The sequence below is a fragment of the Sipha flava genome, unplaced genomic scaffold (assembly GCF_003268045.1).
Source record: "Sipha flava isolate LNK unplaced genomic scaffold, YSA_version1 19862_pilon_pilon, whole genome shotgun sequence".
Taxonomy (NCBI): Eukaryota; Metazoa; Arthropoda; class Insecta; order Hemiptera; family Aphididae; genus Sipha; species Sipha flava.
The window spans coordinates 1-20174 of record NW_020272776.1 but is presented as its reverse complement, the minus strand read 5'-3'; the positions used below and the strand labels follow the sequence as shown (position 1 = coordinate 20174).

Genomic DNA, 20174 nt, shown 5'->3' with positions numbered 1-20174 from the left:
TATTTGCTCTTATGGAAATGGAAACTTATATATACTTATATGTACCATTGGTTATATTAGTAAATAATACCATGTGATCCTTCTCTGATTCCTAAGCTACTAAATTATTGTTTAGTACTATATGTTGATAAGTATGTTTCCCATGCATAACTTTTGTTATATTATTATTATTATTATTATTATTGCACAAGTAAAATAACTACTTGTCATATTTTTTTTGATTTAAGTAATTTCACAAAAAGGGTACTGTATCACTACAGGTAGGTACATATAATAACTGACAATACTGTACACAATATGCAGGCCCATATTTAAAAATTTGGCGCCCCTGGGTATATAATTCTATAATGAATAGATGTTGTATACGGTGACTCTTCTCCTTCGATGGCGACCGTTAAAAAATGGTTTAATGAGTTTCAACGTGGTTGCACATCGGTTTTTGATGAGCCACGCCCAGGTGCCCCAAAAACAGCTACCACGGAGGATAATGTGACAAAAAATCCACAATCTCGTATTGGCAGACCGCTGAGTAGAAATTTGAGTCAAATGAGGTCATTGACACTACGGAGACCTATTTTGCAGACCTCGAGAATACATATTTTTTAGACGTATTATCATAGGCATGCGCAGGGGGTATGCAGGGTATGCAACTGCATACCCTAAACATACAGCCTTCTTTCTAAAATTACAAAAAATAAATAAAAATTATGACATATTTGGTCTTATGTATATTATGTGATTTTGTATTACATTATGATTTTTATTAAATTTTTATATTCAATTCCAGACAGTTTAATTTATTTTTGAAACACAAATCATATTCTATAATAGCGATTTAATGTGTTAATGAAATTAATAAGTACAATAATTCAATCCCAAAAACATTATTGGTGATATTAAGAACTCAACTGTACGCAGAATCGTTTTATGATCAATTTTGATTATTTATCAAATTTATATTGTATTTCATTTAAGTATATGATTACGTTTTTATTTATTTACGTTATTTTACGTATTAATCGAACCATTTCAAGCGTCATGTATTTCATTTTTTTTTTTTGTGATTTATTTTAAATTTTAATTATGAAGACAGTTATAACGATTAAGAAATGGCTATACAGTCACTTTCTCGGAGAAAAAAAATTAAAATTTTAAATTAAATAGTTATTAAGAACCAGAATTTCGAACGCTTAAATTAACTCAGTTTTAGGCGGGGGAGTATGCAGTGACAGCCTTTTGCATACCCTAAAAAAGAGGTCTGCGCACGCCTATGCGTGTAAAAAAGTTGGAACATCGCTAGGTCAAGTGTATCGAGCCAAAAAGATACTATGTTGAAAAATAAATTGCCACTTTTCCAAAATGTTTGTTTTTCTTTTTGTAGGCTAAGTATTTATCGGAACACTCTCGTACATCTAGTCCTCATGAATAAAACAATGAGCTTATTGATAATAAATTATGTCGATATTATAAATATGCCCAACATTTGAATTAGACCGATAAGAACATGATATTAAAGAGATGCGCTATGGCGTTCTGGGTAACTTAATACGCAACAGGGTCGCGGAAAGAATACACAAGAAAAGAAAACCTCTTCAAATAAAGACATTGGCAACACAAAGCATAACAACTTGCTTAGATATATTAACGTGAAGCATCAGGATTTTCAAAAATATTTGAATGAGAAATAGTGCATCCATGTTATGAATAACAAATAAAACGCTATATTGATCCTTCTAATCTCGCCCACGCTAAAGAAAAATAGTTAGAAATATTTAAAAATAAATAAATAGAAATCATTTAAGTAAAGGTGAATAGCAAATATTAAACCTACAACAGACCTTAGTTTTAAGTTGGTTAATTTTTTTTTATAATTATAATAAATTGTTGTACCTAAATTAGAACTTCTACATTTAAATAATTCCGCGACACGGATTAACACACCGCGACGGAAACAACAATAATTATTGTTGAGCCTTAAGGCTCTGTCTTATCTAATCTATGTCCAATTTTATTTGTCTTATTCTATTCACGTTTGTTAAATATTGTCATTCTTACAAATTATATATTTTATAATTCCTGCCCATTGTATATATTCGTATTAATACTAATAAAATAAAAAAATAAATTATAATTGATTTTTCTTTAATTATTAAAGTGTAATTAATTATTGAAATATTGTATTTATTCTTTTTGTTAGAGCAAACAGTCGAAATCTGGGAGCCGATGCAGAGTGAAACAAACTTACGAGTGACAATCACTTATCTAATTACTCCCAGGAATAACTATACATCATTTTTATTTTGAATAACAATTGTAGCTAGGGTTGAACAGCTGTTCATTTGTTTTGTCTTCTAATTGTGGATGTTCTTTTTATTGTTTGATGCCTTGTTGATTTATTGTTCTTCTATTTCTTGTTTTATGATTTATGATAGGTATTTGTATGATACATTATTGGCGTTTTGGAGTCGTATATATTCATGGGCGTAGTTAAAATTTGAATAAGGGAGGGGCAAAAACATAAAATGATTAGTGTTAAACTCGTAATTCAAATAATCTACAGATAGACCATTGGATAACACATAAAACGTCAAAACGACTACACGTGTAGATATCACTCGGTTCCACTAAACTATTTTTAAAATTATATCTTAGTTAATTTTTGATTTTAATGTAAAACTCACACGTTTGGTATAAACGAATATAATTCAGTTTGAGGCGCAGGGGTGGGCAAGTGGCCTTCCTGCTCCCATACACCCATGTATATATTTGTTGTCTATTTTTATGTGTGGTATTTCTTAGTTCATTTTCAAATAATAGTAATAATAGTACTAACTATTTTTAAATTAATAATATATCTTTATATAATTACCCTCATTTAATATTATAATAATAATATTTTAATTCAATTATTTCTATATTTATTTTCAGAACTTGGTTTTTTTTCATCGACCCAAATCAAAATGCCTCCGGAAGCCGGGGATCCGCTTTTAATTTTTTTTTAATTTTTATTGGTATAAATTTGATAATTTTGTAAATTACTTAAACTATTATAAAAATCTTATAAAATATTTATATTAAAGATTTATATCTAACTATTTATAAATCAAGTTTAACATTTTTAAATTAATAATAAATCTTTATATAATCACTGTAATTTCATATTCAATTAATAGTATTTTAATTCAATTATTTCTGTTTCTTTTCAGAACTGGGAATATTTTATCATTTACTTCAATTAAAATTGTTTCGGAGCCAGGTAACTATTTTTAATTTTTTTTTTTTTCATTTTTTAATGTTATAAATATGATAATTTTGTAAATTACTTATTACATTTTTGATTCGATACCAAGTAAAAGTATGGATACTTTTCTTTCGATATCACGTCCATATGTGCACGGCGCGAAATTTTTCGAAAAAACTCGGACGCGTGACTCCACCAATCAGGTGCACCGTCGCCATTGATAACGTTGAACCCGATCGGCGGTTTCCGTTGGTGTGCGCGGTCGCCACATGCGTTATGCGCGTCCGTTACGTTTTGCCTAATTTGTTCTAACACTATCAGCGCTGTTGCTGTTCACCACTCACCGTGCACTAACGTGTTTGCATTACAATTTATAACGGATCCGTCTTAAACGTCTGCGCTTCGTTACTCGACACAGGGTCAATTCACTCTTACCCGTCCATCGTTTACCCGTTCGCCACGGTGTCGACTTTCTCCGCGACGAACCGATAGCACCCCGCCGCCGCCTCCGTCGTTCGCTTCCGAACTGTTTCGCGCCACGTCGACGTATCGTACCGTTACCACCGCAACACACTAGCCATGTCGCTGGAAGACGTAGAGAACATCAAGAAGCGCATCGAGAACTTCAAGAAAACGCTGATGGAGCTTACCGAGACGCCGCCGCCCGGTGTCGATCCGTCGGCCGAGCACAAGGTTCGTGAGATGTCCGCCGAGGTGGTGGATTCGAACCCATACAGGTGAGACGACCCGAACACACTACCGCACATCGGTACCATCCGCTCTTGTGCCAACTTAGTTTCGTCTTTGTTTCAGTCGGCTAATGGCCCTGCAACGTATGGGCATAGTGAACAACTACCAGGACATCAGGAAGTACACCGTAGTCGTGGTCGGCGTTGGCGGAGTCGGTAGCGTTACCGCGGAAATGCTTACGCGTTGCGGAATAGGAAAGGTATGGCGCGGTAGTTGTAACGGTTGCGGTGTTGTGCACACAGTTCAACTTATGGTTACAAATAGCCTCTTGAATATCTGAAGGTTCTGGAGTCTCCAATTGCATTATTGTTGTACTGATGTTCTGCCTAAAAAACTAAATTTATTGTTACCATTTATTTTCATTTGAATACAATGTAATCCGATTAAATCAATGTTATTGTCAAAGTCTATTACACATAGCTTTTTCAATGTACCAAAATGAGTATTGGAATTCTAATCAACTCCACGATTGATCATATGTTGATGCATTTTATTACATTAAAATATTGCTCTCCTGTAACTTAACTGATATGTATCCTATCCTACCTATTTATCGCTGTAATCATTTTATCAATTTATCTGTATCAGACTAGATAGAAAAGATATTTTTGCCTTGAAGTTTGCAACACCATTATTAATTATTATGTTAAATCTGGTATTTTCCAGAACATCTGTATTAAAGGGATTCAAACAAGTTTTGGGGGTATCAAGCCTTACCTATTGTCAACTGTTGAATTTACATGACTTCTTTCGGTTTTTTTAGCTAATACTGTTTGACTATGATAAAGTGGAGTTGGCCAACATGAACCGTCTCTTTTATCAGCCTTCTCAGGCGGGTTTAAGTAAGGTTTCTGCTGCATCCATGACCCTGACAAGAATTAATCCAGATGTCCAGATAGAAACTTACAACACAAACATTACATTGACTACCCAATTCGAAGAGTTCATGAATGTTTTGAAGTACAACTCACACTTTCAATATTATCATGCATATTCTACTAATATACTGCTAACTTTATTTTTTCAATAGAACTGGAGGAATTAATGGCGATCGAGTGGATTTGGTATTGAGCTGTGTAGATAATTACGAAGCTCGAATGGCCATTAATACAGCTTGCAATGAATTATCATTAAACTGGTTTGAGTCCGGTGTTAGTGAAAATGCTGTTTGCGGACATATTCAGTACCTAGTACCTGGAGAATCGGCTTGTTTCTCTGTATGTTGATTTAATATCTTTTGATTCGATTTATTCTATATCAACATTTTAATAGCATGTAGTAATGAACTTCATTATTGTAAAATGGCTTAAATTATATTTTGCAACTGTTTAGTGTGCACCTCCATTGGTTGTTGCTTCAGAAATAGATGAAAAAACATTGAAAAAAGATGGTGTTTGTGCAGCAAGTTTACCAACCACAATGGGTGTTGTTGCAGGGCTGCTTGTTCAAAATACCCTAAAGTAATTATTAAAGATAAATTATTATCGAATAATGCTACATTCATTAATTAATTTTATTTTCACAACAGACTGTATCTATTCATTAATGTATGAATACAACACAATGAATAGTTTAAAATATGCACTTTCAGCTTAATTATTGCATATTGACTTCATTTAGCTCTGTATGCTTTATTTTTGGGTTCTACAGTGTATAAATGTTTAATTTGTTAGAATATATATATATATATTTTTTATGTGTATGTTATTTCTAGAAAACTGTTAGGTTTTGGAACAGTTTCGTGGTACTTAGGATACAACGCGCTTACAGATTTTTTCCCGAGCATGATGATCAAACCAAATCCTAATTGTAGTGACAGGTTCTGTATTATGCGACAAGAAGAATTTTTAAATCGAGTAAAAACAGAACCACAATGCACAAATGAAGAATTGTTAGAAGACAAGGTTATTCATGAAGATAATGCATGGGGTATGTTTTAAATTATACAGTGAATTTTAGTTTTCAAATAATAATTCAATTGTTATTTTAGGCATATTGTTGGCAGACGATGACACCACAGCAGTGTCTAACGAAGCAACTGCTGAATTTGTAACAACACCAAAAGCAGAAAATATAAACAAAAACACTAGCATTAAAAGCGAAGAAGAATATTTGTCATTGAACGATGGATTAGAATTTGCCTATCCATCGGCTGATCAAACGGCTCCCAATGAAGAATCCTTAGTAAAAGACACGGATTTAACCGTTGATGAACTCCGAGCACAAATGTCATTGTTATAATAGCAATGTAAATTATATGTTACTATTTTTAATAATTTGTTGTGCTTACACATTTTCCCCAAATATTGACTTGTTTTAAGAATTTTTATATCTGTACTTTTATTCTCAAATAAGATCATATATAATATAAATCTAATAATAATATATGTATATATTGTAAGTGTATATTATCAACATGAAATTAGTGATGCAATGATTTATTTTTATAAAGATGTTTAATGTTTAGTATTTTAATGACAATATTTTGATTTATTAAAATATTTCATATACCTAATAATTATTTGCCTTGCAATTTATTAATTTTTTTAAAAATATTATTTCACATTTTTTTTTTTTTTTATAAAAATACAGTTAGATAATATGTACTGTGGTGTTCATTGTCTCTAATCCATTCATAAGTTATGCAAAAGAGTAAGAAGTTGTTATGAGTTATTTATTTTGTTTCTCAAATTGCTTACCCAAATAGTACATAGAAAAAGATCAAAATACTTATATTACACCAACAGAAAATTATTATCTTTATATTTAGAAAATAGTAACACATTAATATTTTTTCTTCCAAAAAGATATTTATTGTTAATCAATATTAACTTAACGACAGGAAAATGCGGTTTCTTTACAAAACATTAATTTTTCTCTAAATAATAAATATTGATTTTAATTCAAATAATGATGGGCCGCTTTAAGTTGAGCCATGGTAACGGTCATCATTCAATGATTATATAATTATAAGAATAGTACAAAAAAAAAAAAAAAAAAACTATACACAATTTTGAACATGTGCTTTTAGCAGTTTATTATATTGAGTACTGTAAAATATAATAAATATTTAAAAAAAATCATAATTGAGTAATAAAAAAAAAATTAAATAAGAGACTATTAGTAAGCTTCATCATCATCATGATTGTTAGCGTCAACCTCTTCGGGAGCAGCAAATCCTTCCTAAAATACAATAAACAACAGTATCTGAGTAAAAAACATTAACAACAATTTATATGAAATTATTACATATAATTAGGACCTTTGATACATGAAATGAAATAAACGGTTGATGTTCTTCACCAAAAAAATATATTAATACTATAATTTATAGAACAATTTTAACGACTTAAATAATATACTTTAGAATTTGAATTTAATATTACAATTCTTTTATTAAAAAAAACTATTCTATTAATAAAGTATTAAGCCAATAAGAAAATTAAAAATGGTTTAGTTCTTCATTTTACTAATGAATTCCAGATCTTACTAGGGTAGCAAAAAGTTTTAATTATAATTAAATTCTAGGGTTATAATTATTTTTAGACTTAATAAGATTCACCATTTTAAAGACGTGTGAAATTCTTTAGACAAAATAATTGTGTTGTAGCCAAAAATTAAATAAGAAAAATGTTACTAATAAAATTGGTTGTCTATAGTAGTAAAATTTGGTAACAGCCAATTAAAAAAAAGAAAATAAGTAGGGAAATAAAAAATGTAGAGTATATCAAGATTACTTATTTATCATTGGTTTACATTAAATAAAAACAAATGAACATACCTCAGTAGCATAAAGAATTTCCAATACTTTAGAAAATAATGGATGTTCACTTTCTTGTTCCTGGCATATCACTTCAATATCACGCAGTTTACCAAAATAGAAATCACGTTCTTTTTCCAAACCTTCAACTGTAACTCGTAGTTCGCTCATCTTTGTTAAAAATAAATTGCACCATGACATATTATTGATTTTAAGCGAAACCTTTAATACTAAATTACCTGTCTAGTAAGTTCATCAATTTTATGATCACCTCTATCACGCTGACTAGCATGTGGTGCTGGTCTTGTAGAAGGTACACGATTTGACACTAAAAACAATTTTATTAATTAAATGTTTATGAATATAAATATTTTTCTTTGAATCAGCTAAAAAAAAAATAAATTGTAACAAAGCATAACAAAGCAATATGCTAGTATGCTGGGAATTAAGGATAATTTCGAGTTAAAATACGAACTATTGCTGTTACTCGCGGGACGGAACAAACGATTAGCGATAGTAGCATTTCTAGGCGGTACTGCTGCTGATGGCTTTTTGACAGGACCTCCTCTGGCTGCTAGTATGGTTGATCCCATACCCTCACCACTGCGCGCACCTACTGGGTCGTATTCATTCATTTGATAATTGGTATCAAAAAACTTTTTGAACCATTGCAAAAACTCGAAATTATCCTGAAAACGTCCCTTGACCAGCCTATCTATAGGTACTATCTGCAAAATAAAAAAAAATAAATAAATAAAAATAATACCAGAACATTTTTTTTTTAATTATAAATAAATAAAATAATATAATAATAAAATAGTAAGATATTTTTACGAATATCCAATATTATAGAATATGTGTATTAATTAAATGTTTATAAAAATTAATTACTACATAATGACATATGGATAAATGACCGCCAAAATTAAAAAAAAAAAAAATTCTCAGCACAACAATACTTCATATTTAGTTTTAAGAAAAACCAAATTAACATTTCAATTCATGCATAACTACTTTGTCACTAATGAATATCTTGTATTATAATAAATTAGATAAATGCATGATATATTAATATGATATTTATTGAAATTGTATTCACAATTATTTAAACAAAAAGTTATTATATTGGTTTGTAATAGGGTTGTAGACAGAAAGTATGAATTTTTCTTTTTTTTTGTAAATACATAAATTATGCCAGCATGAGATAAAAAATTAAATTAAAAATCTATAAGGATAATTTTCAAAATTAAATACAACAGAATTATATTGAAATAACAATAAATAAAAATTAAATTGATTTACATCAAATAAAAAAAAATACCAATCACCATCAAACATACTAATTATTAAATTATATTTATTTAACTGTTTAAATTTTAACTCGCCATACTAACTTAATGAAAAATATCTAATTTAAATATTTTGTTTATAATAAATTACCAAGAAGTTAATTCAATCTACTTAAAATATAATGAACTATGAAGAAGATTTGTATAGTCAATAGTTGATTAAGGTAGATATATTTTATAATTTATATATAATACGAAATATGAGATTTTGATAATGAAGACTTTTGTTCACATGCAACTATAAATATACTATAAAACAAATTGACTTAGTTTGTCCGCCAATGAAAATTAAATTTAAGTTTGGAACATTTACTATAACATATATATACTTAACATAAATCCTAACTAAAACACACAAAAAAAAAAAAAAAACCGAGCATTTATGAATACCATGTCCATAGGACGGGCTTTTATAAGCACGAGCAGCTTGTGGTACACGATATGGTGGGGGTGCTTGGAAACCACATGCTTCAGCTCCACCAGAACCAATCATAACACCACCACGAGCTTCAAGACCATCATAATCACGTCCATCATAATTAGCATCAAAGAATTTTTTGAACCATTGTAAAAATTCAAAGTTGTCCTGGAAACGTCCTTTGATTAGGCGGTCAACAGGAATCACCTGTAAAGTAATTTTTTTACCACCCAAATTGTGGGTGAATACAACCCCCACAAAGAGATACATCTAATGTATTCTAATAATACAATAGTAATTTATTTGAACTAATAACTTATAAGATAATATTGTTTAATTTTTTTTATTTTACATTAGCTACAATAATACTATAATTAATTTCTTAGAATAACTTATTTCAAACTTTGGGATTAATAAAATATGTTTAACCATTAGTTTATTTTATTGCTTAATATATTTGTATTTTTTTTACTAAAAATAATATACCTTGTCAACTGTCATCTTTTTAAAAGCGCCTTGGAGAATTTTAAAATTTTGTATATATTCATGTTCGAGATTTGTTCTAAACTTGACTCGCTTCATTTGCACACTACCTATAAAAATAATATTAATTATATGTATATTTATACAAAAGCAAAGAATTTAATGAAATCATAAAATATTTTATGGAATTATAATTAAAAAATAATTAAGTATATATAAATATGTATATGTTATACATCACTTATTTTATAAATTTGTTTAAATACTAGATACCAGTAATTTAATTATTAACTCTATAAAATAACTGATTTTATTTCTTAAGGTGAAGTTTAAATTAAAGAACCAGAATGTGTCATAAATTAAAATTAATTGTTTACTGAAATAATAAGATAAGAATAATATTTTATATACAATATGAAAAAAATTTACTTAACTAAAATATTCAAAAATTATTATTTTTTTTCGTTTTGAATAGTTTTCTAAACATTAATATCAAATATAAGTTTATATTTATTGTGTTTTTAAATATTCTTTGAAAATTGAAATTGAAATAAGTTTATAACATAAGTTTAATTAAATATAAGTACCAAGAAATTAATAGAAAACAAATTACTTTTTTATGTAAGATTTGAGTTGATAATTGTCTATAATATACTAAAAGCAGACATGAAAATCAATAAACTAATGTTGTCAATAAACTATAATACCCACATTCTTACCTTGGTAAACACATCAGTATACATTTTAGGATTGAGAAGATAAAAACTAACTGTACTACAATTACAAATACATTTAATTTATACTATAACAATTCAACAGTAATATGTTACATGATTTATATTTAAAAATATGAGAAATTCAGAATTAAATAATTGTACAGTTAAACATTAATCAAAATTGTGGTACACACAAACTTAAATAATAAAATTAATAGTATATTAACACATATGTATGCAAAATTACATTTTGTACTTGCTTTATCTGTGTTTAAAAGATAAACTTTAATTTTTCTATTAATGTAGTCATGATATTTTGGTTAAAATATGTCATAAAAAAATATATAAAATAGATTGATATTTACTATAATAAATTAAAAAAGTTACTTATTTTTACTTACCAGGAAATAACATATCCATAAATTGACAATAGGCAGCACCTGAACATAATTCTTCTATTTTTGTAAAATTTGCAGACAAAGTATCATTTACCCATGCTAACATGTCATGACGACTTAGGTTATCTGAAGTCACATTAGTCGAATACACATTTATAGCCATTTCGAATTGTGGTTCTAAAATAATATCAAATTTCTATAAATTAATAACAATTTGAAGTTTTTTAATTGTTATAATGAAGGAAAGAAAAATAATGTTAAGTGTTTCTTTAAAGTGAAGTTCATCAACACTAATTACTGTAATAATGCTCTTACATTCATGTTTTAATTAGGAAACTATTAATATGAGAATATTAAACAGTTTATCTTATTAAAATAGAAGACAGTACTATTATTAAGACATTTTAATAAGTGCATATAAAAATCATATAATTTCATTTAAATAACTCTTACTCATTTTCGTTTTTTTTTTTTAAACTTTTAAGTAGGTAAGTACCAATTACTTAATTTTTACTGGAATAAATATGTTAATTTAATATAAATATATTTTCAGTAGAATTATTTAAAAATTAAATTATAATTTAAATCATAAAAATTTAGCCAAAATTTAAGGTATTTGGGTATACCTAATATTCATAAATACATATATTTGTTTGTATTCAGTGAAAATACCAATACTAGAGATTTTTATAATAATTGCAATCAATGTTAAAATTTAAAAATAGTAATTAAATAAAATAAAATAGCACAGTAAGAACTTGAATATCAAATTTAAATGTTTTTAACAGGGTTTTAACTATTTGTTGTTTAAATCCTATAATGAAATAGTACTTATACTTAAAATATTATAAGTATAAAGTAGAAGATGATATGTACAACCATTGATCATAATATATGTGGTACACTTAATATTTAAACAAAAAAATAAAAAAAATGAAAATAAATGCAGACATGATTTTAAGACCTAGTAAAAAAAATTAAAAGAAAAATTTCTCAATTAACAATTTTAATGTTTAACTGAACTTATTTATTTTTATACACAAAAAAATTAATGGTTTATTCAATTGTAGTGAGACTTGCTACTTTTGCCATGAAAAAAAACTAAACCATTCACCATATTTCAAAATTATAGTACTTTAATTAAAATGGTATACGTACTTAAATTCTTATGAAAAAGATATGTATTTACCTTCCTAATGAACAAAAAATAATCCGTCACAAGTATATTAAATGGGTTCTGTCAATTCAAAATTTAACATATAAGAAGTAAATATATATGATTACAAGGACAAAAATAGTAGCTACCTTATTTACCTGGAATACATTATTAAGAAAAAAAGATGAATATTTATTACAAATATTATATTAAGTAACTATACAACAGATGAATGTATAACAGAAGACAAATTACTAATTATGTATTATAAACCATTTATGTCTATGAAATAAGTTCATACCTAATATGAAGTTGGAATACAAATCTTATATTAAGCGCACACCATTGGCAATATTGATAATAAACAAATTAGTACCATATATGTATATTGTACATGTCATATGACAATGTGTAAAGGAGTCATGGAGAGAAACAATTGCTCGAGTAATAAGGTGAAATACAGGTTGGGAAAACCTTGAAGAACGGTATTAGGTTTAAGGTTAAAGTGAGTGCACAGTAATAAAAATAATTTGACTAAACATGGGCGTGATGGTAATTTAACCACAGACGGACGAATAAAATACAAGTGCAACGAAGCGCTAAGAACACACCTAGTGTTGGAAGCCGTTTTTGAAAATCCTTCCACTATCGACAAAAACGTTGGAAAAACTTCGCAGTGTCTGGCGCAAGCGTGGGTACAGAAAAACACGATCACCGCGTAGGTAACTAGGAACCCAACAGTGGTAACGGGAGGTAACCTTTCCGTCGCCTATAGCTACGGTAACAGTGCAATTATTCATGGGGCAGAAAGGTTGGTTCGATTTGTTATGACATAATTTTCCCTTTAGGAATGAATCGGACGGATGGAAAAGGAGATATCAGGATTTACTACCGTGGAATAATCGCACGTTGCATAACCGCTTCACGCGATACACGTTATCATAACAGTCAAAAGACAAACTTTTAATAAAATTAAAACTGATCGGCGCAAGAGTCAGACGCCAAAAACCTTTTGCAGCGAATATTACCTCGAAATAAGGTCACATTTCACAGGCCCTGGGAGGGGTACACCCGATCAGCCGGGCAGCCATAAAAGGTGATATCGCCGTTAAACTCGGGCGACAACACCGAAGAACGGTTACAGTACGCCGTGCGTGGTCGATGATGCCAACACATCGCACAGAAGGCCGTGGCGATCCTTGTACATGGCCATTCGTTACTTATACAATTCGCGTGAGCGGCGGCGGCGGCGGCGGCAGCGTCATCCACCGCCAAACACGAAAATCCCACACAAGCACGACACGTCGATCGGAATAAAAGTTTACCTGTGAAAACAACGAACGGTAGTCGAATGGTCCCAACCAAGCTGGTCCGATGATGATGGCAGTGATTGTTCTTCGGCCCGAAGTCAGTTGATCGGTAGCGATTTTTTTCGATATCGTTAGTGAAGGTGAACGACGCTCGACGTGCTGTTGCAGTTACGTTCGAACGGATCGGAGAGAAAAATATTGAGAAAGCACGGATAAATAAACAAACAGATTTAGAAACCGTCCAAGTCGAACACCTCAAATCGCACACGACTGGCGAGTAAAAAAAAAAAATAAAAGATTTAGTGGGTTATTTCGTACTCGACGAATCGCGTCGGGTTCGCGATGACGGTCTCGACAACGATGACGGCCGACGATTATTTTTTTTCCGTCGCCCGACTTCTGGTTACCCGGTAACGCGGCGGTTACGCGGTACATGCCCCGTCGTCATCGTCATTGTACGTACGTCGCTCCCCCTCCCTTGTCCCACCATTGTCGAGGATAACAAGTGCCGGCACGGCACACGGTAATAATGTGTCTGTGTCACGGTATTATTCGACTCGATCTGTCGGTTAGGTCACGCACAATTCATCGTCGTAAATCCCAGACATTGATGGTACACCAGAATCGTAAAACGACGCGACGTCAAACACTCGTTTCCCGTTTTATTTTTACCGTGGCCCGTAGTTTATTGAAACCGTCAATATTTTCGTACCACAATATTGTACCGGACGGTGGTGTCAGTGGGAATTCCATTTCATCCATGAACCGGCGTATTTCGGCATTGATAACCCGACGTAGTAACTCGTAGTCGTCCTGATTACACCCGTGAGTTACGTTTGATTACGCGCGGTGTAATCATATTTTGTACACCACGTATTTGATGTTGACAATTGATATCGTCCGAACCTGTGCATTGTCCACCGTCCGTCCGTCACTACAATAATTATAGTCATACCAAAAAACCAATTCGGGGTTAGTACGGTTGTCGTTCGTCAGTTTCGACGTTCCAAAGATGGCTAAAATCGTAGCTATTGTTTCCAAGTTCTACGATGATTACGTGAAGACCACGTCGAAAAAACTCAAGATCATCGACGCCTATTTGTTGTACATCATGTTAACCGGAATCGTGCAGTTCACGTACTGTTGTCTAGTAGGCACTTTCCCGTTCAACTCCTTTCTCAGTGGTTTCATTTCGTCTGTCAGTTGTTTTGTACTTGGTGGTAAGTTAGTACATTTAATTACACTCACTTTATGTCTATTATTTGAATACAACAAATCTAAAATAACACTTTCATATTCATAAAAAAAATGCTTGATCTATTAAATGAGGAATATGTCTGTTCAATTTGAGAACGGACAGTGATTAATCATGATATGACAAATTCAAGTGCTAAATATTTTCATTCAACAAATAGTTATGAGTATAATGATAACTATTCGTTCAAATAAATCGACCCAATGGTTACCAAAGTGGTGAATATTTAATTTCAAGTTTAAACAAGAATGTAATTTAGCTTTCTTAGTATTTATAAAAAAAAATTAATCGATCATTGGATATATTATAGATATATTAACATTAACTTTTGTGTTTAAATAATAGTTTTTTAATATAAAAAACTATGCTTTGATTAAAATAATAATTTTAATTATTAAAATATGATATTTTATTTTTCAATTGCTCCTAAACAAAAAAAAAAATTAATTTCTAATAATTCTAACTGATATCTAACTATAGTTTATAGTATAAGGTCCAATACAAATGTAACAAATAACAGTTGGATACTTATAATTTATTGCAAATATTATATTTTTCATAGTAAAGTTTTTCTTATTTAATGATTTTATTTTTTCTAGTATGTTTACGATTACAAGCAAATCCTCAAAACAAGGCGCAATTCAGTGATATAAGTCCAGAACGTGGATTTGCTGACTTCATTTTTGCACATATTGTGCTTCATTTAACAATCATAAACTTTATTGGTTAAACTCAGAAACAAGGTTCTAAATTTAAATTAATTATACGGTTTGATTTTTTTCTAAAAATATTTGTATATAAAAGGTTAAATAAATATAAACATATTCATACACTTATTTTTGTATATTTTTATTTTTCATCAAAAATATTAACATTCACGTTTTTCTTTAATATAAGCCTTAACTAAAAACTATATATTATAACTATATAATTATCACTAAAATAATTAAAACATATATTATAGGACTTTTAATATGACTAGGAACCGAATGTAAACACAATTTTGTCAATAGAATTTTCTTAAGTACATACAATATTTTAGATTAATATTTCAATTAAAAAATAAAGGTGGTACGAAGTGCAATAAAGTCTTCTAGTAGATATCACAAAAAAATATAATATGTTTTATTAATTACTTATTATATTTATACATGATAGTCTGCACTCTATGTGATGCCTTCCATTTAATTAAAAATATTAATAAAAATATAGATACTAAAATGTATGTACATATTATAAATACATGCATATATAATATATGTGTATACTTAAAACCAAAGTGAATAATTCATAACAATACATTAACACTAACCTGTATAGTAAAAATATTTCAACTTAAACATTTAAATATGTAACTAATTATTGCAAATCCTGTGATAAATTTCCATAAATTTGGCCCATCAATACATTAAAAAATTTTTGTATATCCATAACATATTTTTGTTAGAAATTAATAACCATACAAAATAGTTTAACACTTCACTCTTAACCTAACTGTATTCATTATTTAAAATGTTTAAATCATTATTACAATTTGCCCCTTAAAAAAAGTATAATATTTTAACCAATTGAAAATATTTTTATAGTAAAAATAAATAATAATCTTAGGTGGGACATATAAATCACAATTATATTAGAAAAAGAATAGTGTTATATTCTTAAAGTAACTAGTACAAATAAAATTCCCAAAGAAACAGATTTTCAGAATTTATAATTTATTAGGAATTACCTGTATTTTCAATAATTGTTTACATTTTATACAAATAAATTATTTCTTTTTATGTCCTTAAACTAAATCAGATAACGGTTCTAATCACAGTCTTTTCTTTCTTTTTTTTTTTTTTTTTGTGAGTGTATATGAATCCCTTTACATTGTCCTAATTATAATTAGTCAGCTTTTGTTGAACTTTCTCCTTCTTTGATTATGTACCTTTGTCTGGCTCTCATAATCATTGTTTGTTTTCGAGCCCTTAACATATTCTCTCTTTCATCAGGTGATTTGGAAAACTGACTACCCATACTCACAAGATCATCGATTGCAGGTTCATTAAGACTTGTATTACAACTAAAACAAAACAAAAATGAATTAAACAGAATAAATACTTTTATATAATAAACAATTTAGTATGCATAATTAATCATAATTAACTTTCTGTATAAAATATTTTGTAAAATGATTGTTAACTTACCTAGTTGAAGGTGTATTATTGATAAATTGTTCTACGCTGTTAACCATTTGAGGAGTTTCAACAACGAGGGGTTCCTCCTCAATAAATTGTTGAGGTGCAACCAATCTACCTTCTAAAATATTATCAATGGTCAAGTCAACAGAACGAGTAGTTAATAAATCCTCAATAATCATATGCATAGTGAAATATGGAAACATTTGTAGAACCTAAAAAAAAAAAATTGATTAATAATTCAAATAAAAATTAATTTAAAAATATATATCTAACCTGACGAGCCATTGTTTCCAATTGTGAAGTATGTAATTGAGTTGCAGGTCTTGTTAAGGAATGTGTTACTTCAACAGAAAAACTTGGCAACCAAGACAAATATCTGGAACCTAAAATGTGTATTGATAATATTAAACTCCATACAATTTATATTAAATTTTTAAAAATATTAATGCATATTTTGTCATATTAATTAATATTAACTTTTAAACAGTACTCAAATAATTAAATTATATATACATGGTGTCCCACAAGAATGAACCAGTTTTCATTATCTAGTACCTACTCCTATTAAATACAAGTTGTTAATACACATTATAGGTATTTATTGTATCTTATATATAATAAAATATAATAATAACAATAATTAATATTATTGAAGTTTACCATCAAAATGAAAAAAATGATGAGGAATATGCGTGTGTGTTCCCAATGTATCTTGACCAACATTATTAGTTGAATTCATGGGCAAATTTTGATTGTGACCAAGTGTTAATGATAATCTGCATGTTGGACAAGATGGTTCTTGTTCCATCCAAGATTGTAAACAACCATTATGAAATAAATGACCACAAGGTAATTTCCTTGCAGAATCCATTTTTTCCCAGCATATAGCACAATTATCTGAATTTGTATCTAATTCTTCAACAGTGGCCATAGGATAACTAAAAAATGAAATTGTTAATAATTATTTTATAACTATGATTAAATATAACAATCAAGTTTGTCAGAATATGTAAAAGTAATCTCTAATAAAATCATAAATTCCTAATTAATATATACAGATTTTAATATTTCAAAAATGGACAATAAACTTGTAACACCTTAAATTATTCAATATTAACTAGTTATCAACACATAGTTAAAATTAGGGTTCTAACTATACAAACTTTATAAAATACCACATTATTGAATAAAAATGTTAAAAACTTATCCAATAAGATATATAAAATGGTGAGTCACTTATAAACCAAATAAACTAAAACAAATTGTTGTGTTACTTGGCACCTCGGACAGGAACACAAGGCGGTTAGACAAGATATGAGACATAATTTACACTTTGTGTAAGCCCCTTTATCTCTAAAAATATACATTTGAAAGAAATATCATGACATTAAAAAAACAATTCTGAGCAAAAATGTTTGATAAAGTAGGAAATGTTTAAAAATTTAATAAAATATTTACACATCTATGTCAGTATATTTCTGTATTATTTTAATTTTAGAAATATTTAGTGTTCACTCGTACTCATTATGATTGATAATCTAAATAGAATTTAGTTTTTAATAATAGTATTTTTTTATACTACTTTTACAATAAGTATGTCATATGAAAGAAAGCTTAATGTTAAATCTTATCACAATTATGAGTATAAGAACTAAGATATTTTTACAAAAATATTGAACTACTTAGTTTATAAATTATTTCTTTTGTAGTTGGTGGGTAAATTATTTTATTTATTTCCTTTAATTTAATTTTAAATAACATGTTATACAATAATACAATGTTTTAATAAAATAATATTAGTGACATTAATTTTAATTTCCAAAATGTTAATAATATGATTTTAAGAATAATCTAATCAACAAGTATCATAAATTACACAAACATATAGCTATTAGTTAAATTTGTATTAAATGTAATTAAACTTTGAATGAGACAACAGAACACATACAATTATAACAGCAGTACACACATTTAAATTATTTATTTTTTTAATTATTGCACTTACTTTTTTTCTAAATGAGAATGCACCCACAGAAAATTTTTATGTTTTTGTAGTCGTTTTTGAATATCACTGATTAATTGTCTCATATGCATAAATATTACAAAACCAGCCATTGTTAGATATGAACTAGTCCATATAATTGCATGTGAATAATGAAGGATTTCCATCACACGTATACCAAGGTCTAAACCTAATTCTGCATAGTAAATAAATTTACCAGGGCTGGTAGTATGATTTATTGAGTTACGATGAAAAAGTTGGATGTAATGCCGAAGAAATATATGGATGATACTTCCAGCTAACATAAGGCACTGTAAAAATAAAAAATAATTTAAAAAAAATTTCCTTTTAAATAAAAACAATTATAATCACCTCAATGACCATAAAAGCAAATATGTGTTTTGATAGTGTGAGGCCGACAAGATATGCAAAATTCAATAGTAATAAAGAAAATATAAATCCAATAGATAAAAGTATGGACATATGAATATATTTCCAATTCACTCTAGATCCAGTTCCCATGGACATCCACATCTATAACCAAAATGCAATTACATAATTCATACAGGCTTTGAATATACTTATTTTTAATTTTGATTGCACAGTACTAGACATAAATTAGCTATTCTTCAAAATCTGGTAACTAAACAAAATTGTTCATAATAAGTCAAAAATTTTTTTTATCTGTCATTTATTTTGATTCTAGGAAATAATTTTAAAAAAAGATTGAGAATAATACTTTCCCAAAAGATTTTAAAATATTAAACATTTTACTTCAAGTATTTTTAGCTTTACATTTTTATATTGTTAATTTTTTTTAATAGAATATACCAAGAGAAAGTATTTTTAAATTGGATTTTCTATAGTAGAATATTGGATGTTCTATATTCTAAAACACAGACAAATTCTACTAAAGTGAAGCTAATTTATTTAGAGGTTACGAGTATAAATGTATGGAACATTAATTATTAGATTAGGGCAAATATAAATAATTTTAAATACTAAATTTTATGAAATGTTTATATATCTTAAGGTCTTTTATATTTAGGATATTTAAAACTATAAAAATTAATGTCACTAAATATTTTTTCAAGGCTAAATTCCCAAAAAAAAAAATATTAAATAATATAAATTTCCTTATTAATTAACAATT

The 20174-nt window shown here is 28.5% G+C and overlaps 4 protein-coding genes across 6 annotated transcripts; 2 read left to right on the top strand and 2 right to left on the bottom strand.

The window, feature by feature from the left end:
* The first annotated feature begins 3490 nt into the window (after nucleotides 1–3490).
* Nucleotides 3491–6267, top strand: LOC112681860 (ubiquitin-like modifier-activating enzyme 5). Its single transcript, XM_025552185.1, has 7 exons — nucleotides 3491–3978; nucleotides 4055–4190; nucleotides 4755–4951; nucleotides 5022–5208; nucleotides 5324–5451; nucleotides 5706–5920; nucleotides 5982–6267. Exons 1-7 carry the CDS (start codon nucleotides 3821–3823, stop codon nucleotides 6230–6232), a joined length of 1272 nt encoding a protein of 423 aa, XP_025407970.1. The 5' UTR covers nucleotides 3491–3820; the 3' UTR covers nucleotides 6233–6267.
* Nucleotides 6268–7001: 734 nt separating this feature from the next.
* LOC112681855 (microtubule-associated protein RP/EB family member 1) lies at nucleotides 7002–13969 on the bottom strand. 3 transcript variants are annotated; one of them, XM_025552180.1, is made up of 7 exons: nucleotides 13597–13969; nucleotides 11119–11292; nucleotides 10005–10111; nucleotides 9491–9725; nucleotides 7991–8079; nucleotides 7773–7922; nucleotides 7002–7174 (listed from the first exon to the last, which is right to left on the bottom strand). In XM_025552180.1, the coding sequence occupies exons 2-7, from the start codon at nucleotides 11276–11278 to the stop codon at nucleotides 7112–7114; spliced, it is 804 nt and encodes a 267-aa protein (XP_025407965.1). In that variant the 5' UTR covers nucleotides 11279–11292; nucleotides 13597–13969; the 3' UTR covers nucleotides 7002–7111. The 3 variants fall into 3 exon arrangements, with proteins under 3 accessions (XP_025407965.1, XP_025407962.1, XP_025407964.1); XM_025552177.1 differs by lacking the exon at nucleotides 9491–9725 and adding an exon at nucleotides 8227–8479 and having other exon boundaries at nucleotides 13597–13965; XM_025552179.1 differs by lacking the exons at nucleotides 9491–9725; nucleotides 13597–13969 and adding exons at nucleotides 8227–8479; nucleotides 12883–13553.
* Nucleotides 13970–14132: 163 nt separating this feature from the next.
* LOC112681857 (dolichyl-diphosphooligosaccharide--protein glycosyltransferase subunit DAD1) lies at nucleotides 14133–15657 on the top strand. The gene is made up of 2 exons (XM_025552181.1): nucleotides 14133–14801; nucleotides 15436–15657. Exons 1-2 carry the CDS (start codon nucleotides 14594–14596, stop codon nucleotides 15564–15566), a joined length of 339 nt encoding a protein of 112 aa, XP_025407966.1. The 5' UTR covers nucleotides 14133–14593; the 3' UTR covers nucleotides 15567–15657.
* A 1000-nt stretch (nucleotides 15658–16657) lies between these two features.
* Nucleotides 16658–19702, bottom strand: LOC112681854 (E3 ubiquitin-protein ligase AMFR-like). The gene is made up of 6 exons (XM_025552176.1): nucleotides 19394–19702; nucleotides 19025–19332; nucleotides 17680–17957; nucleotides 17293–17402; nucleotides 17026–17231; nucleotides 16658–16901 (listed from the first exon to the last, which is right to left on the bottom strand). The coding sequence occupies exons 1-6, from the start codon at nucleotides 19553–19555 to the stop codon at nucleotides 16724–16726; spliced, it is 1242 nt and encodes a 413-aa protein (XP_025407961.1). The 5' UTR covers nucleotides 19556–19702; the 3' UTR covers nucleotides 16658–16723.
* Nucleotides 19703–20174: the final 472 nt, after the last annotated feature.

Bases quoted from the DNA above. Each gene is read 5' to 3' on its own strand.
- LOC112681860 (XM_025552185.1), top strand. From the start codon at position 3,821: ATGTCGCTGGAAGACGTAGAGAACATCAAGAAGCGCATCGAGAACTTC. The intron at 3,979-4,054 runs GTGAGACGACCC...TCTTTGTTTCAG, and splicing joins GTGGATTCGAACCCATACAG to TCGGCTAATGGCCCTGCAAC. The intron at 4,191-4,754 runs GTATGGCGCGGT...CGGTTTTTTTAG, and splicing joins CGCGTTGCGGAATAGGAAAG to CTAATACTGTTTGACTATGA.
- LOC112681855 (XM_025552177.1), bottom strand. From the start codon at position 11,278: ATGGCTATAAATGTGTATTCGACTAATGTGACTTCAGATAACCTAAGT. The intron at 10,112-11,118 runs GTAAGTAAAAAT...TTATTTTTATAG, and splicing joins TATGGATATGTTATTTCCTG to GTAGTGTGCAAATGAAGCGA. The intron at 8,080-8,226 runs GTTCGTATTTTA...AATTGTTTTTAG, and splicing joins TCCCGCGAGTAACAGCAATA to TGTCAAATCGTGTACCTTCT.
- LOC112681857 (XM_025552181.1), top strand. From the start codon at position 14,594: ATGGCTAAAATCGTAGCTATTGTTTCCAAGTTCTACGATGATTACGTG. The intron at 14,802-15,435 runs GTAAGTTAGTAC...TATTTTTTCTAG, and splicing joins CAGTTGTTTTGTACTTGGTG to TATGTTTACGATTACAAGCA.
- LOC112681854 (XM_025552176.1), bottom strand. From the start codon at position 19,555: ATGTGGATGTCCATGGGAACTGGATCTAGAGTGAATTGGAAATATATT. The intron at 17,958-19,024 runs GTAAGTGCAATA...TTCATTTTTTAG, and splicing joins CATTCTCATTTAGAAAAAAA to TTATCCTATGGCCACTGTTG. The intron at 17,403-17,679 runs GTAAACTTCAAT...TACACATTTTAG, and splicing joins TCATTTTTTTCATTTTGATG to GTTCCAGATATTTGTCTTGG.